The 17,739-nt window shown below is 38.7% G+C and overlaps 1 protein-coding gene across 15 annotated transcripts in view; it reads left to right on the forward strand.

Moving 5' to 3' along the window:
• Window positions 1-17,739, forward strand: part of PCCA (propionyl-CoA carboxylase subunit alpha) — a 420,693-nt gene that overhangs the window by 327,736 nt on the left and 75,218 nt on the right. For 13 of the 15 annotated variants that reach the window (XR_012159457.1, XM_073348756.2, XM_073348763.2 and 10 more), the window contains 2 exons: window positions 2,788-2,886; window positions 14,948-15,001. Coding sequence is in view for 13 of the 15 variants with exons in the window: in XM_073348756.2 (XP_073204857.1) it covers window positions 2,788-2,886; window positions 14,948-15,001 (153 nt within the window). In the remaining 2 variants the exon portion in view is untranslated. Of the gene's footprint in view, window positions 1-2,787; window positions 2,887-14,947; window positions 15,002-15,479; window positions 15,722-17,739 lie in introns of those variants that run through there. The other 2 variants (XM_073348787.2, XM_073348803.1) reach the window with 2 other exon arrangements.

The following is a 17,739-nucleotide window of genomic DNA, read 5'->3' on the forward strand; positions in this document are numbered from 1 at the left end:
ATTACCATAGAGCAGGGGCGGGCAAACTTTTTGGCCTGAGGGCCACATCAGAGTTCCAAAACTGTATGGAGGGCCGGATAGGGAAGGCTGTGCCTCCCCAAACAGCCTGGCCCCCACCCCTTCCCACTTCCCACCCCGACTGCCCCCCTCAGAATCCCTGACTCATCCAACCCCTCCTACTCCTTGTCCCTTGACCTACTCCTCCCAGGACCTCCTGCCCCTAACTGCCCCCCCAGAACCCCACCCCCATCCAACCCCCCTGCTCCCTGTCCCCTGACTGCCCCGACCCCTATCCACACCCCCGTCCCCTGACAGGCTTCCCCCCCCCCGGGACTCCCATGCCAACCGCCCCCTGCTCCCGGTCCCCTGACCATCTCCCATAGAATCTCTGCCCCATCCAACTGCCCCCTGTTCCCTGACTGTCCTCTGGACCCCCTGCCCCTTATCCAACCCCTCCGCTCGCTTACCATGCTGCTCAGAGCACCAGGACTGGCAGCGGCATGGTGAGCTGAGGCTGCGGGGGAGGGGGGGACAACGGGGAAGGGGCTGGGGGCTAACTTCCCTGGCCGGAAGCTCAAGGGCCTGGCAGGATGGTCCCATGGGCCAGAGGTGGCCTGCGGGCCGTAGTTTGCCCACCTCAGCCACAGAGCCAAGGAGCCCTAGTCATATACCAGCACCCCATTGTGTTAGGCACTGTACAAACACAGAACAAAAGATGGTCCCTGCCCCCAAAGATCTTATAATCTATGTATAAGATAAGAGACAACAGATGGCTACAGACAGACAGGGAAGTACAAGGAAAGAATGAGACAGTACTGGTCAGCATGATAGACAGTAGTCTCAGCACTCCAGCAGCCTCGCTGTTGCCAAGATCTTTGTAGGCATCAGTGCAAAGGAAAATTTTGAGGAAGGATTTGAAGGTGGTCTTTGATGGTGATTGTTTTAGCACAACTGATCTTTTTCTTGTTAATGTTCTTAATTATGTCATCAGAGAAGGATTGGCTTTTCTAGCAACTTTAGTTTGGAAGGACAGCTGTCAGTCAGAGAGTGTGAAGACAGGGCAGCAGGCTTGTTCTGCTCTAAGTGGAGTCTCTTTCACAAGTTTGTCCAGTTCTCAACAGAGATAGTATTTGCCAATTTACTTTTATTGACATTAGGACAGATTCACTGGTATGCTCGGGCTGTGTTGTGCTGCTCCTGTGATGCAAAGCAGCTGTAAACCTGGTTTAACTTAAGCCAGGTTGATGGCTGTTTTGTATCACTGGAATAGCACAAAGCAGCTGGTTCGTGCCAGCTGATCTAGCCTTTTGGTGAACCATTATAAATTATTTGTTTTATTTGTGGTCTCTATACATGACTGTATTTGAAGTCAAAACCTGTAGGAATATTGAGTGGATCATATCCATTAAAGAAAACTTTTATATTCTAAAATAAGCGTCTGTGGAATTAGAGGTTTCTTGGGCTAAAGCTTTTCTAAGCTAAAATTAAATTATGCATGTTAGCCATATATGTTTGTTTATCTGGAACTCCTTTAGATACAATATAATTTTTTCTGCCTTATCCTATTGTCAGATACATTAAATGAAATTATTAAATGTTAAAATTTAAAAATGCTGATTTTTAGATGTCTTTACTATGTTGTCAAAGGGCACAGCACTTACTGTAAATACAGTTTTGATGTAGCAGTGTTTTCTTCCAGTTTACTGAGATAATTTCAGTGGCATGAAATATAAGTGATTTTGGTAAACTTGATGTTGTTTGTGGTTTATTGATTTGACATATTCTGGGTCTTTTGAGGGTATGACTGGATGCAGGATAACAAAATCCCCATTATTTTCCTTTTATTTAAAATACAATGTATAGTTGAGATCATTTGTACTTTGCACTTGCATAAATAGCATTTTACATGTTCAAAGCACTCTACAAACATTAATCTTCAAAATATTATTGTATAAATGGTATTTTTACTACCTTTTTATTAAACTCTGCTGTTGTTAAACTCTGAGGTCCTTGTAGCATAATACAACATTCAGCAGTTGTAGTAATTTTTTTTTAACAGGGGGTGATAGCCCAGTTAGAGTGAATGTAAGAGAGCACAGTCAGCATTATTCCTGTTACTAACTTTGTTTCATAACTCAGCTTGTTTGTCCTTATGTAGAAAAATTCTCTTATTAAAAAATACGCAGTGATGATTTTTTCCCCTTAAGTCTTTCAGGATAGCCACAATGGAATGTAAGTGTGAAATCAGTCCTCTGATTAGTAGTAGATTGAGGGAAAACATGACAGAACTTGCAAAGTTTGATTGGACGTTGAGGTGTAACACCAAAGAATTAATTACTGCTTCATATTAATCAAGATAACAATGCAAAACCTTTCATTAAGATCACAGGGAAAGTGCTTCCTTGGTCCTTGGAGAGGATATTATATGCAAGCCCTGTGGTGTGGGTTGCAAAGTGTCACTGGAATTTATATGCATTACTTGTCTAATTGCAGTAAATGTAGCATGTCCAGTTAGATTTAAAAGTTGGATGGGTGTTTGTTACTTGCTAGAAATCTCTTGAAACCTCACTACTCGGAGGCAGCTGTTCACAGGTCCTTCACCTCTCCCCAGAGATGCCTAGAAGACTCTGTTGTTGGACCCTGTCTTTTATGGCAGAAGCAGTAAACATGACAGGTTGTTTGGGAGCCATCTGTTTTAAAACAGTTTCTGCTTGGTATGCAGCAATGAACTTGAGATCAGTGTTCTGTCCGTCTTCATGGTAACAGTCTTGTTTGGTGTCACAACAGGTGGACGTTGATGGGATGAAACTAAATGTGACCAGTGAGTGGAACCTGGCTTCACCCTTATCGTCTGTCACCATTGATGGCACTCAGAGGACTATACAGGTAAATTCACTGACACATTATTTGTGGAACTGAAATGACTGCATCCCTTCAGATCCAAAAACCACTGTATATCTGTATGGATACTAAATTTGATGTACAACAGAAAAACACTGTGTTGCTCTAACATAGTCTTTCTCCCTCCATTTAACAAGCCCGGAGCTTTATTGAGATCAATTTCTAGAGAAAATATTTGAGAAGATGACATGTCAGAATACTTTTTATATTAAAGACAGTATCACACCTTTCAACTATCTCACATTTCAAATACCTTACTCATTTTGGTCTGAGACTTACCTACATTTCTCACAATTGTAGTGTCTTCTCACTTCTATTGTTGAAATAAGAAATATGTATTTATTAAAGGAGCAAATCTGAAGTCATTCCTGCACGAATAATTTTGTGTGTCCCTCATTTTCAGTCTTTCCAGATTGAAAGGCAAGGACCGCATCTTTCCTGTATTGTTGTTTTTTATTAGTGTATGTCAGTTTCTTGCTTTAAAGAAGAAGAAAAAAGCAACTCCCTAACCCCCACAAAACTAAAGAATAGTTCATGAATGGTATCAGATTCTAAAGTATCCCCATGAAAGTGTTTAAAAACAAGACATTGCATTGCCATGGATTTTATATTAACTGTTTTTTGATTTTTCCCAAGGTAGGGTGGTTCAGAATTTGGATGGGCTAGGTCTGCACTACCACTTATGTTAGTGTAACTTACGTCGCTCAGGGCTTGAAAAGTCACCCACCTGAGCGACATAAATCACACCAACCTAAGCATCAGCGTAGACAATGCTACGTCGGCGCGAGAGCTTCTTCCGACGACATAGCTACCACCACTCATGGTGGGTGGATTAATTAAGCTGAGAGGAGCTACACTAGAGCAGTGGTTCTCAACCAGGGGTACATGTACCTCTGGGAGTACAGAAAGGGCTTCCAGGGGGGTACATCAACGCATCAGATATTTGTCTAGTTTTATAACAGGCTACATAAAAAGCATTAGAGAAGTCTGTACAAACTAAAATTTCATGCAAAGACTTTTATACTGCTCTATATACGATACACTGAAATGTACATACAACATTTATATTCCAGTCGATTTATTTGATAATTATATGGCACAAATGAGAAAGTTAGCAATTTTCAGTAATAGTGTGGCTGTGACACTTATGTATTTTTATGTCTGATTTTGTAAGCAAGTATTTCTTAGGTGAGGTGAAAGTTGGGGTTACAAATGACAAATCAGGTGTCTGAAAGGAGTACAGCGGTCTGGAAAGGTGGAGAAACACTGCCCTAGAGAGCTTATAATGGCACAGCTACAGAGGTGCAACTGTGCCGCTGTAAGCTCTCTTGTGTAGCCAGAGCCCCATTTACTAAATAGTCATTTTATTAATAAGATCAGGGTGTCTGCAGACCCTACAAGTTATAGGAAAGAGATTAAGACTCTGAAACCCTGAAATTACTTGAAAAATAGTATAAATTTATCCATGATTCAGCATTTTTTAAAAATTACTGTTGGACATGTAAAAGTGTCACAATGATGACTTTTTCCATGTGACTGAATTTGAACGACTTCAGCTTTGGGCATCCGAAACAGTTGTCTTTTAAGGATGGTATGAGTAGGAAATGAGTGACCATCTCACTATATACCCAGGCAAATATATACAAATGGGTCTTTCTAGCACATCTATGTGCTATTAGGGACTATTCAAAGTTTTCTTGCAGGTTCGTGTGGCTGGACATGAACCTCAACTTTTACTTGCATGCTCCACTCTCAGAATTTACCTGCTGCTATCTAAAGAAAATCTTTAGGTTTTGGTGTCTGTTCACTTTACTAATATTCAACAAGAAGCAATATATATTTATAAAAATATAAGAGGTGTTCAGAAGAAACCCAACATATTTGGTGTGCATCCATACATGTTTTCAGATGAGTTTCCATCAAAACTAATGGGAAGTGAATGAGGACATATTACAGCAGTATACAGCATTAGGAAGCTTTTATTGTTGCTGACTAATAGTAGTTAGATTGATTATATACCAAACGCATGATATTTGAACTTGCATCTTCATTTAATTCCCAAGGCACAGAATGTTGCCATAGCTGAACATGTTTACTGCTAGGTAGCTGAGCCCACTAATGGGGTCCTTGAACTGCTGGAATACAATTGTCATATGAAATGCGTGCATGGGTCACTTCAGCTGCTGTACAACAAATATTTTGAAGTGTGTTATACAACAAGGAGTGTAAAAACCATAGTTATTGTTTCTCCTGGAGATATTATCTGTAAACCTCTGTTTTGTTGAGAAATCCTGTAGCTTGAAAAGTTATTAATGTTGTGAGTGTCCATATATGTAAAATTATGGTTACAATGTGATTAACCCTTGATATCTGCTTATTGGAATCCAAATTGGATTTTGTGTTATGTTTCTCTAGACTTGTTCCTCTGCAAGGACCAAATTAGACTAGCGTGTTCCTATAGGTCCATTTGTCCCCAAAAGCATTTGATCCCTGAGTCTTAGTGTATCTTCCTTCAGCAAGTCTTCGCCCTAGAGCCATTTAAGCAATTAACATAAATGAATCGAATAATTCCAGCTGTGCTTTATTAATTTTCAGACATTCTAATTTCTCTTCATAGTTGATTTCATTCATCTAAATTTGTTTAACCGGTATATTCTTTGTGAACATAACATTTCTTTGAAGATTGATTTATGCACATAGGGCTTGATCCTGAAAGGTGCTGAGTGCTCTGATCCCAATCCAGCAAAGCCCTTAAACACATAAGGAGTAAAGAAGGAAATGATTTTCAAATATTTTGTTTTAAAATGTATTTATGCAAATTGTAGTCTAGATATTCAAATTGTTGCGTATCTGTCACCCGATTAAAATAAGTAATTAGACATATGAGTCTATTTTCACTCATCTGCTAAAGGATCTTGGCTCAAAATGTGTAAATAAAGGAAGTACGGGTCTAAGCAAAGAGTAGATCAGTGACATGCAAAAATGGGTGGGTACCAGAAAATACCTTGATCCTGCAAAGTTAAAATTTGAGGGTTCCTGTTCTTAAAATTAACTGTGTGCTTAAGTGTTTTGTTGGATAGGAGCCAGAGTACCTTGCTGACAAAATCTCAAAAATAAAATATTGCTGAGAGTTTAATGACTGTAGATTATTTCATTGATCTGGTATCTCAAAACAATTTTGCTTATTATAGATTATGTATTATTTGGGTTTCAGACCCTAAATACAGGAACTGCAAAACATTTTTGTTTGTTTAAGCAATAGATGAGTTTGGAAAGATTTACTGAGTGAGGTGCATGAAGACTGATTGAAGTCTTCCAGTAATACACAGCTACTGTATACTGTTTCATTTTGAAATTGTTGCAGGGTCATTTTTACTATTACCTCTATGAAAGAGAAATAAATATTGTGTATGCTCCCACTTCTTTTTCTTAGATGAGAGAGCAGGCCTGGCTTTTCTCAGAGCTTATAGGATTACCCTATGTTTTCACATTTGCTCTGTAAGCCCCCAATCATCACAGCAAAAGGAGCTCATCAGTGTTACTCCAGACATGATGAGATGGGTTGCTACTGAGTAACTGATTTTCCTTGCCTCACTTGTCACCTGTTCTTGGCAATTGAAGCAAATACAAGAGATCTCTCAAATACCTCATTTAAAAAACAAAAAAAACCCCACAACCCCCCTCTCCACTCTTCCCTCCCCCATCTCCCAAAAGAAAAAAACTTAGTGACTTTTGCTGAAGTCTGCAGCATTGTATTTCAGGCTTCCTTCTTTTTTTTTAAACTTATAATCTATGTTGTGTGTATTTCTCTGTGCTGTCCCTCATTATTTCCCTGCCTCCAATTGTGCAAGCAGAGTGGCAGTTCAGCAATTCCTCTTTCTCCACTAGCTCTGAAACCTGATTTTATGACTGAATAAAACAAAAGTTTTCTTTACTTCTCTTCATTAAGAGACAAAAACTTCCAGGGCTTTGCTTTCTGTACCAGGCCACCCACTATGTTCTTTCCCTCCCCGTGCTTCCCCTTCCCACTCATGGAGGAGCAAGCTAGGGTTGGGTATTTGACCAGTTCAAAAATAATTGGTCAATTGACCAGTCAAATATTGTCAAATAATGTCAAATGTTTTAAAGCACTAATTTATAAGAACAGTCACAAAAAAGAGTAAGACTTTATGGTCTCTAATAGGCTTACCCTTAGATACTTATACCTAATTACAAAAAAACTGAGTTATTTTAATTCAGAAACACCATGAAATGATTTTCTCAAATATGAGAGTAATTATTTTTAGGTTGGCCTTTAAATGTGGACATTATTCGTAAATGAATGAAATTAAAAATAAAACACACACAGCATCCATAAAACCAAAAAATCACTTATGCTAGATAGGCAGCAGGCCAACTCTACCAACCGTTTTATGGCTGTGCATCTTTACTGTTTATGTTGGGGGTGGAAGTTTAATGGCTGTGAGCCCTCCTCTTCCTCTCCCACTCCCTTCTGAGTTTATTTCTATATCATTGTCTAGTCAGTTTAGGTTGTAAGCTTTTCAGTGCCAGGACTGTGTCTTTTAACTTGTTTTAATATGCTTCGTAAATGACATGGCATAGAAATAAAGATATACATACATACAATGTTTGTTCTAGAAGGTTCAAGCCAATCAAGATGCTAAACTTCCAATTAGTTGACTTTTTTCCAAATAGGTGGCATTATCATGCAGTTAAAGTGAGTGATCAAGATATTTCAGTAGGTTGGCTAACAGGTGGCACCATGAGGCAATCAAAAAGGGGGTCCTCTTGCCTACATCATGACATTTGTGCTGGAATATTTGACAATATTTGACCATGTTCAAATAACATGTGACAAGTTACATTATTTGACCCATCAGTTGACCAGCTTGCAAAGTCTAGAGCAGGCTAAATAGGGCAAATCAAAGACAAGGTGCTCCATCTTTGAAAAATCCCTCTCAGGAACCACATAAAGGGAGCTCAGACTGGATAATTTTCAGGCTGAGCAAAGAGAAAGAGCTCAGAGAATGGGCAGATTGCTTGGTCCTCTTCATTCCCCTCTCTGCCTCTGTACCTCAATAAAGACTTTTCCAGAGACAGCTCCAAAAGGACAAGTGTCAATGTTCCTCTTTGCTCTCTCCAAAATGGACCAACAATGACTCTTCAGGATTGAGGCCAAAATTCCACTCCCCAAAACCTAAACTTCATTGTCCTTTCCATCACCACCACCTGTAAATTAGCAGTGATTTTTTCATAGATTCATAGATACTAAGGTCAGAAGGGACAATTATGATCATCTAGTCTGACCTCCTGCACAACGCAAGCCACAGAATCTCACCCACCCACTCCTGCAAAAAACCTCTCACCTATGTCTGAGCTATTGAAGTCCTCTAATCGTGGTTTAAAGACTTCAAGGAGCAGAGAATCCTCCAGCAAGTGACCAGTGCCCCATGCTATAGAGGAAGGCGAAAAGCCTCCAGGGCCTCTTCCAATCTGCCCTGGAGAAAAATTCCTTCCTGACTCCAAATATGGCGATCAGCTGAACCCTGAGCATGTGGGCAAGATTCACCAGCCAGATACACAGGAAAGAATTTTCTGTAGTAACTCAGATCCCACCCCATCTAACATCCCATCACAGGCCATTAGGCCTATTTACCATGAACAGTTAAAGATCAATTAATTACCAAAATCATGTTATCCCATCATACCATCTCCTCCATAAACTTATCAGATAGGTCTTTTCCCCCCACTGCTTCCCTTAGAAGGCTATTCCAAAACTTCACTCCTCTGATGGTTAGAAACCTTCATCTAATTTCAAGTCTAAACTTCCCAATGACCAGTTTATATCCATTTGTTCTTGTGTCCACATTGGTACTGAGCTTAAATAATTCCTCTCCCTCTCCGGTATTTATCCCTCTGATATATTTATAGAGAGCAATCATATCTCCCCTCAACCTTCTTTTAGTTAGGCTAAACAAGCCAAGCTCCTTGAGTCTCCTTGCATAAGACAGGTTTCTGTTCCTCGGATCATCCTAGTAGCCCTTCTCTGTACCTGTTCCAGTTTGAATTCATCCGTCTTAAACATAGGAGACCAGAACTGCACACAGTATTCCAGGTGAGGTCTCACCAGTACCTTTAAATGGTGTAGGCAAATTCCACTTAGTACAGTTCAAAATTTGGGGTTAGTGACATCGCATCCTAATTGAGGCACATGTTGTTCCCAAACAGTTGTTCTCAGCGCTGGGTTCTGTGTAGATTTCTTTTACACTATTTTTACTGATACTAGATCTGGACACTGCAATATTTGATAAGTTGGCTACTGTCCATCCATAGGTTACCTGGAAGACTTCATCTACAAGGAATGAATGGATCTACCTCAGCTATAGGTGTATCTACAATATTTCTCAACAGCTGAAGTCAGCTTTGGCATTAGCAAATTGGAAGATACATGAATGGTATATCCTATGCCTGACTGGTTTGGAATGTGATATCCAAAACAGAGATAAGGAAAGGTACAGAACAACAAGTTAAGGAACCAATGAGTTAGAACTTAGGTGATGGAGAAAGTGTTTTTTAACTTTTAAACAGCCATGATATAAATAGAGGTAGTTTTGGGGTGTATCTTCAAAGCGCACGTTCTGTGTAAGATAAGAATTACTTCCCAGAATAAGGGTATGTATATCTCCTTTGGTTATTGTACTGTTTGTTTTGTCTTTAGACAATAACTCCGGCTAAACTTTGGCTCAGCTGTTGAACGACAAGTGTAGCCAATCAGTTGGCTGTATGTTTTAATCAACACTTCGACTCAACCACATGGGCCTCTGAAGTGTCAGCAGGCAGTGCTGGGTGGTTCACCTCCTGGGATCCAGATTCCCCAAGTGCACACAACTTGCTGAATAAGTTAATGTGGCTCTAATCTGCAGTAATTTATGCAATTTCTTCCTCTGCACTCCGGAACTCTTACAGCTCTTCCAGGCACGGCCCTGGTTAAGCAAGTTCCTTAATGCAAGTCTTCTGCAGGGAACAGAGATAGGAAAGGCATGTGTGGAGTCAAGGGGCTTCTTCACAGACTCTTGTTGCCTCCAGCAGATCTCTGAGGTCCATGTGGATCTTGGGGGGTGTCTTTAGGTTTATGAGGTGCAACCCCTGGTCTCATCCAGGTGGAAGGAGAAATGTGAAGGAAGAAATTTGGGGAAATTTTGCAAATTTTAAATACTGATTTTTTCTATTCCTCTATTTTAAAAATAAATCACATGTAGTATAGCCCATATTTTCATAGGTTAAATTATCTAAAGTGTCTACTAATTTGGGGTGAATCGGTGTTTGGGTTCCCAACATGATAAACCTGATTTTCAAAAGGTGTTGGTACCCGCAACTCCAGTTGAAGTCTACGAGAGCTACAGGTGCTTTGGCATCTCTGAAAATCAGCTCCTTAGTGTGTCAAGTTGGAAACCCATTGATCGACTCTAAAGTAATGGCCGCTTTTAAGAATTTTTTAGCTGCGGTATTTAAAATGTGTTCAGAGTATTCACATGGGCTTTGATATTACTGTAATTATTTTTTGCTACTTTTTGTGTTTTATATTCTGTATATTTTAATACATTTTACCCCACTGTTTTTGCCTTGGTGCCAAGCATTGACTAATAAATATATATATATATATATATATATGCCATCAATAATATTTACATATTTCTAAAAACCCAAGTACTCTCCATCTTACCTTGAGCAAATGAAGTAGTTTTCAGTATCACAAGATATAATTTGTTTGCTAGGCTTTAATGTATTTTTTCTTGTTAGTGAGTATTCGTTTTGACGCAACACATTAGTTGTTCATTTGTAAGCAAAGCAACTGCTGTTGGTCTGTTTCAGTTTCTTTGTTTGCAGTCATTTCTTCTCTCCACCTGCTCACAGCAGGTAATCTGCAGATCCAAGAGTATCTGAACACTTTTGGCAAATACCTCAAGATCTTCTTCCATTCTAATCATGCCTGTATGGGTGTGGAGTCTCTGTCTCCCTCTCATATTTTGTAGTTTGGGGGGAGTTTTCCTTCCCTCACCCCTCTTTTATAGCTTGTTTCTCAATTTCATTTTTATCTAAAGGTACTCATCCATTGCAGGCTTGAGTACTGAGCTGATTGTAACCCTACTGCATCATACACTGAATAGCTCATTGATACCCAACTAAGTGGAACTAATTTTCTATGGCAAAGCAGAAGAATTTGGAGTAGTCACAGAAACCTCTTGTAATTTAGTGGGAAACACCAGATTGAATTGATTCCTTGTGAAATTATTGCATATAATCATGCAGATATGTGTGATTACACCCATGTCTGTACTTATATGTAGATAAATGCACACCAGTTTACACTTCCTAGTTATATAATGTGTTTACACAGATTATATCCTGAATGTACATGTTCTATTTATGTGTAAATATAAATATATACATACAGCATAATATACACAAAACCACATGTATATAATATTAATCATTGGATATAAATTTGATAGCTTTTAGAATTTAAATGTTTTTTTAAAGTTAAATCATATTTTCTACAAGTTTTAGATTAGCTGTCTGGCACCTGAGTTCCCATGAAAAAAACTATTATGGTTTTAAATGGGATTTTGTTAATTTAGAATCTCTCAACCTGTGTTAATTTAATCAAAAAGAATATAAATTATTTTTAAAAATCCCATGATTCACACATACAACATAACGTTACTATTTTCACAGGAGAAAATATATTATTTAGGCTTTGTGAAACTGGTAGAAATATACTTTGCATTAATTATTCTCTGCTTCAGACCTCTAAGCAAATGTTTTGCAAGTTACTTTAAAAAAGGTTTTTACACGTTGCAAGTAAATAGCTGTTCTTTCTGGTTACTTGCATTTGATTACTTTCCTGTTATCACACATAATATGAAACCATGTATTAGAATGTATAGTGCATGTAACTATACAACTTAGAATAGGTGGAGACTGGTATATTCTTTTTCTAAAAAGGTAGAAAATAAGAGAAACTGTTAACCATCTTCTTTCATTTTCTTGAAAACATCAATTACATTTACAGGTCTCGGAAACAAGGCCACCAGTAGAACAGAAATAACTCCTTTCAGTATGGTTTTTTTTTAAAAAAAAAATCACATTTAACAGCTGAGATTTATTTACAACTGAAATTTGAAATATTAATTATGATAATGTACTGACTTCTTTTGTAATATGGTGTTCAAAAGCCTGGCAGTTTTCTTTTTGGTCTTGGTAACATATGGTTGATTTGGAGAGTCTATCCACTTTTTTTTTTTTTTTAAATATGCCCAGAAGGAAAATTTCTTTCACTCCCCCGTGTTTGTTAATTTTCCTCTCCTTTCCCCACCCTGACTTTTTTCTCCTCACTCTGTTAATTTGAGGGATGGATTTTAGTGCTTACAGTGAACTCTTGATACCACTGAAGACTGAATGCTGTACTGCATATTGGATATATAGTGTAAGCAGGTGCCGTGGGGACTTACCGTACTGCGATGCCTATGCCCTTTCAACAATGACAGGCTAAGGAAGAGGGTATTCATCTTCTTATCCCTGATACTGTGGTTATGGAAGACAACTTTTGGGTATAAATATGTATTTGGTATTAGGTTGTAGATTCTAATCTACAAGTTTCTGAATTTATTTTCTAGATCACTCAACAGTTATCACATGAGCAGGCATTTTAGTTACTTGAAAGTGTGGTGAAGTCCTTGCATTCTTTGGATCTGATTTTGCAAATCTCCAAGCATGCAAGGAGATCCTACATGTGAGCAGGCTCATTGGAAACCAAAGGACTGCTCATGTGAGTAAAGACTACCTGCATGAGGAGAGGTTTCCAGGATCTGATCCATAGCTATGAAAACCCACAAGTCCATTCACGATACTAAGTTATTGCTTAGAAAGTGTTTAAAGGAAAAACAGAAACAATATTTTGTTTTGCTTTGTATTCCTCTACAAAATGAGAGTAATGGGGAGATTAGCCAAAAAATTGGAAATTTTATCAGGCTATAAAATTATTGTTAATGGCCTCTTTAAGGGGATAAAAGGGCAGCACAATAAGTGACAGCACTCTAATGAGGGCGAGGGCATTCCAGGAAAAAAAGAAATTAAGTCCCTTAGGTTATTTTTTTTTTTAATTTGCCATTTTCTGACAGCTTATCAAGTGGTCAGTACTTGTTTGTTTTGGCATACAGTTCATTCATTGTAGACTATCGGTACTTTGTTCTTCTTTGCAGTTTCCAAAACCTGATTGTGTTTATACTAGACTGTGGGAAAAGTGTATATTCCTGTTTCCTTTATAAAAGTAAACGTCAGGTTTTGTATGAAATTTTATTTCCCATATTTTCCATTCCATTAATCATTATTGTTGAAATATGTCAGGCCTTGGCACATCCTTCTTTGTTTTCATATGATTGTACAGATTGCAGTGTCAGTATATGACCTGTTAATCAAAAAAATGCAAGTTTATGCTGTGGTAAGAAAGCTATGGCTTATATATATATATATATATATATATGTATAAAATATAGCTGCAAAACATGCCACATTGTCAGCAAAGGGACAGCATTTGACTTAGTACTACTATTGTGTAGCATTTTGTCACTTCTTCGTAATTGTCTTTAAAATGTGAAAGTACTAAAGGTAGTTTGCATTTTATACCTATCCTTGTAATATATTGTTTGTGTTTTCATACAAATCTATACACAGGGCATATTGTATAGTATTTATATCTCTTTAAATTTAGACCTATGCTATGTATTTACACTTTTTGACTTTGGTCTTGATTCAGCAGAGCTCTTAACCACATATGCTCTGTGAGGGCCTATGCATTCAGTAATTTGACAAATGAGAGAGAAAACAGAGATATGACAGAGCAAATCAGAGAATTAGTATTCTGACAATGTAATTTATGTTAAATAGTCCAGCTAATTGTATTAAATATTATCTTCTGTAAGTCAGACAGAGGAGTACATTTTCACTTATTTTACAGGTAAATTTGAAATGTTAAGTCAAAACGCTTCTTCCCATGAAGATGCTTTACAAATATAGTATAAAATATAAGTTTGGTCTAATATAGAATTTCTTGGTGAAATGTGTGTGCTGTGAACAGCTTTTGAACTGAAGGAGGAAAAGACTCAAAAGGAGCAGTAACTTCTCGTATATTTCCCGTGTTTAGGTTATAGGTAATATCATGTATAACCAGTAATGTGCTTTCTTTTGCATTGTTTAGTGGCTTAATGACAGTATGCTCTATGATTGGTCAGAGACTTGAGCCAACAGCCCCAAGCCCAGTAGATAACCAAGTGTTTCACAAAATTATTTTTTTTCTGTTTTCAAAGGAGGAGCATTGTGTGCATTTATTTTACAGCACCCTATCACAAAGAGGAGATGAAAACGTCTCTTTAGAATGAGTGACATGCTTAACATTTATAGAGTTGAGGTAATATGGAGTACATGAAGTGAGAATACAGATATACATGCGCCATAGAATCACAGACCTTAGAGGTGGAAAAGTCCTAGTAAGTCATAGAACCATAGGGTTAGGAAGGACTGCATGGGTTGTCTAGTCTAACCCCCTGCCAAGATGGAGGATTCGTTATTTCTAAACCGTCTAAGACAGATGGCTATTCAGCCTCCTTTTGAAAACCTCCAGTGAAGGAGCTTCCACAACCTCCCTATGCAGTCTGTTCCACTGTTGTACTGTTCTTACATATCATAACGTCCATCTCCCTGAAAACACATACATTCTTCCTTGTACGTAGACATGTTTGTTTTCAGTACTCTTCAAAGTAAATTTGTTAGAATCTGTTAAAGCAAAAACTAGAATTTGATCTTAAGCATGAATCAGCTTCTTAGCACTGAAGCTCTTAAATAAATTTTTACGTTATGTTTATTTTGTGCGTATGTAATATAGCTACAGGCATTTTGGTTATTTCCTGCAGACCTTACAAGAAGACAACAGCACTGCTTCAACTTACTGAGAAAGCTACTAATTAGTTTTTACACCTGTTTTTTTCAGTGCCTCTCTCGAGATGCAGCTGGAAACATAAGCATTCAGTTTCTGGGCACAGTGGTAAGTATTCAAGATCTACTATGCTACATTATGCCTGTATTGAAATATAACTTAACAAAAAAAATAGGCAATTGATAATGACTGCACACACACGCCTGTGTTCATGAATTTTGTCAGTATCTGTTTTAGTGTGTGTTTGCTTCAAAGTATAGGATACATAAAACCCCCATTCCAGGTATTTCAAACCGGATGGAAGCAGAACTATCCTTCAGTGAATGCTACAAAACGGTTACATTCCACATTTCACTTGCTATGATTCTATAACTTTTTGGCCCCTAAAAGGGTAAGGTATAAATGAAAGTACACTTGTAAGAAATAGGAGATTTTAAACTTGTAATCTATTGGCATATATTCAGATTTCAGTCCATTTCATCCGATTTCTCTCCTTCTCCCACTCCCTGCTCATCCATTGGTGTTCTGTACATCTTTGTCTGAGCTGAGGGCCAATTTCTTTCACTCTATACTTCTCATCCTCAAGGCATTGTAGTCGCCATTCTCCCAGCTAAGGAGGACGAGATGAGAATAGTTTTTTAATGGGCAATTCAAAGCACTGCCTCCATCAACATCTCACTCTACCGAGGAGCTGAGAGCTGTTTCCTGCAGAATAATAGACTAAGAATCATGGCCAGGTCTCTACCATAGGAGAAGTAAGCAATCGGGCAGATCTTTTGCCTCTTTCGTGTATCTTGGGTACTCATGTATAAGATGGAAAAACAAAATTGTGTGTTAAGTGATAGATGCTTCTAAGGCTACATACTATATATCAGAATGGTATCTTAATTCTGTCAGTCATGTGGTTAAAGTGATACTTAAAGTGCTCTAATTGTATTTTTCCAAGTTTAATTCTAAACTTAAAGCTTTGAACAGATTAAAAAAAAAAAGTAATTCTCCTCAAGGATTGTGCTTTTACTTAGGTCTCATTATTACCAACTACATTATTGGTGTTTAACAGTCAGTGTACACTGTCCTATTTATGATGTTGGGCTTTGGCACTGGTCATTTGCTTTGCAGGAAAAGATGTTGCTACATGGCTGGTCTGATAGTCTCACAGCAGGAAAAAATATTTATTGAGACTGTTGCATAAGAATACTAACACATCTTGGTCAGTTAATAGTAAAAAGTCAAAGCAGACTTTAATCAAAACCCTATTTCTGAGCATCACCAAACTTCAGAAGGTACTGGTCAAATCCATGACGAGTGACATTCTTTTTTTTTTTTTTAAGTGGGATGCAAGTATGTGTTTTTATTATTGATTACTGTTATTATTAATTTGTATTGCAGTAATTCCAGGAACCCCAGTGTTACACCAGTACCTCATTGTTCTATGGGCTGTACAAACACACAAGAAAAAGGCAGTCCGTACCCTAGAAAGCTTACAATCTTGATATGCTTTAGCTTTAAGATATTGAGAGAAAAACAAATAGAATATTAGTCATTTATTTAATTCTCTATTGCTGATGATTACTGTCTTAACTAAAACTAATATTGATTAGCTCACACTGCTTTATCAAATCTGCATCTGTTCAGAAAAACTAATAATTCTTTAACGAAAAAGGGAAAAAACCACCAGAATATGTTTTTGGAGATGGGGGGAAGAGAATAAGAGCACTTAGGGTATGCCTACACTACGAAATTAGGTCGAATTTATAGAAGTCTGTTTTTTAGAAATCGGTTTTATATATTCGAGAGTGTGTGTCCCCACAGAAAATGCTCTAAGTGCATTAAGTGCATTAACTCGGTGGAGTGCTTCCACAGTACCTAGAGTCGACTTCCGGAGTGTTGCACTGTGGGTAGCTATCCCACAGTTCCCGCAGTCTCCGCTGCCCATTCGAATTCTGGGTTGAGATCCGAATGCCTGATGGGACTAAAACAATGTCGCGGGTGGTTCTGGGTACATATCGTCAGGCCCCCGTTCCCTCCCTCCCTCCGTGAAAGCAAGGGCAGACAATCGTTTTGTGCCTTTTTTCCTGAGTTAGCTGTGCAGACGCCATACCACGGCAAGCATGGAGCCCGCTCAGGTAACCGTCACCCTATGTCTCCTGGGTGCTGGCAAACGCGGTACTACATTGCTACACAGCAGCATCAACCCCTTGCCTTGTGGCAGCAGACGGTACAGTACGACTGGTAGCCGTCATCGTCATGTCCGAGGTGCTCCTGGCCACGTCGGCCAGGAGCGCCTGGGCAGACATGGGCACAGGTACTAAATTTGTAGTGACTTGACCAGGTCATTCTCTTTAGTCCTGCAGTCAGTTCTATTGAACCATCTTATGGTGAGCAGGCAGGCGATACGGATTGCTAGCAGTCGTACTGTACCATCTTCTGCCAGGCAGGCATGAGATGTGGATGGCATGCAGTCCTTCTGCGCCGTCTGCTGCCAGCCAAAGATGTAAAAGATAGATGGAGTGGATCAAAACAAGAAATAGACCAGATTTGTTTTGTATTCATTTGCTTCCCCCCCCTCCCTGTCTAGGGGACTCATTCCTCTAGGTCACACTCACAGGGAAGGTGCAGTGAGGTAAATCTACCCATGTATCAATCAGAGGCCAGACTAACCTCCTTGTTCCAATAAGAACAATAACTTAGGTGCACCATTTCTTATTGGAAGCCTCCGTGAAGTCCTGCCTGAAATACTCCTTGATGTAAAGCCACCCCCTTTGTTGATTTTAGCTCCCTGAAGCCAACCCTGTAAGCCGTGTCGTCAATCGCCCCTCCCTCCCTCAGAGCAATGGCAGACAATC

The sequence above is a fragment of the Lepidochelys kempii genome, chromosome 1, assembly GCF_965140285.1.
Source record: "Lepidochelys kempii isolate rLepKem1 chromosome 1, rLepKem1.hap1, whole genome shotgun sequence".
In the NCBI taxonomy this organism is placed as follows: Eukaryota; Metazoa; Chordata; order Testudines; family Cheloniidae; genus Lepidochelys; species Lepidochelys kempii.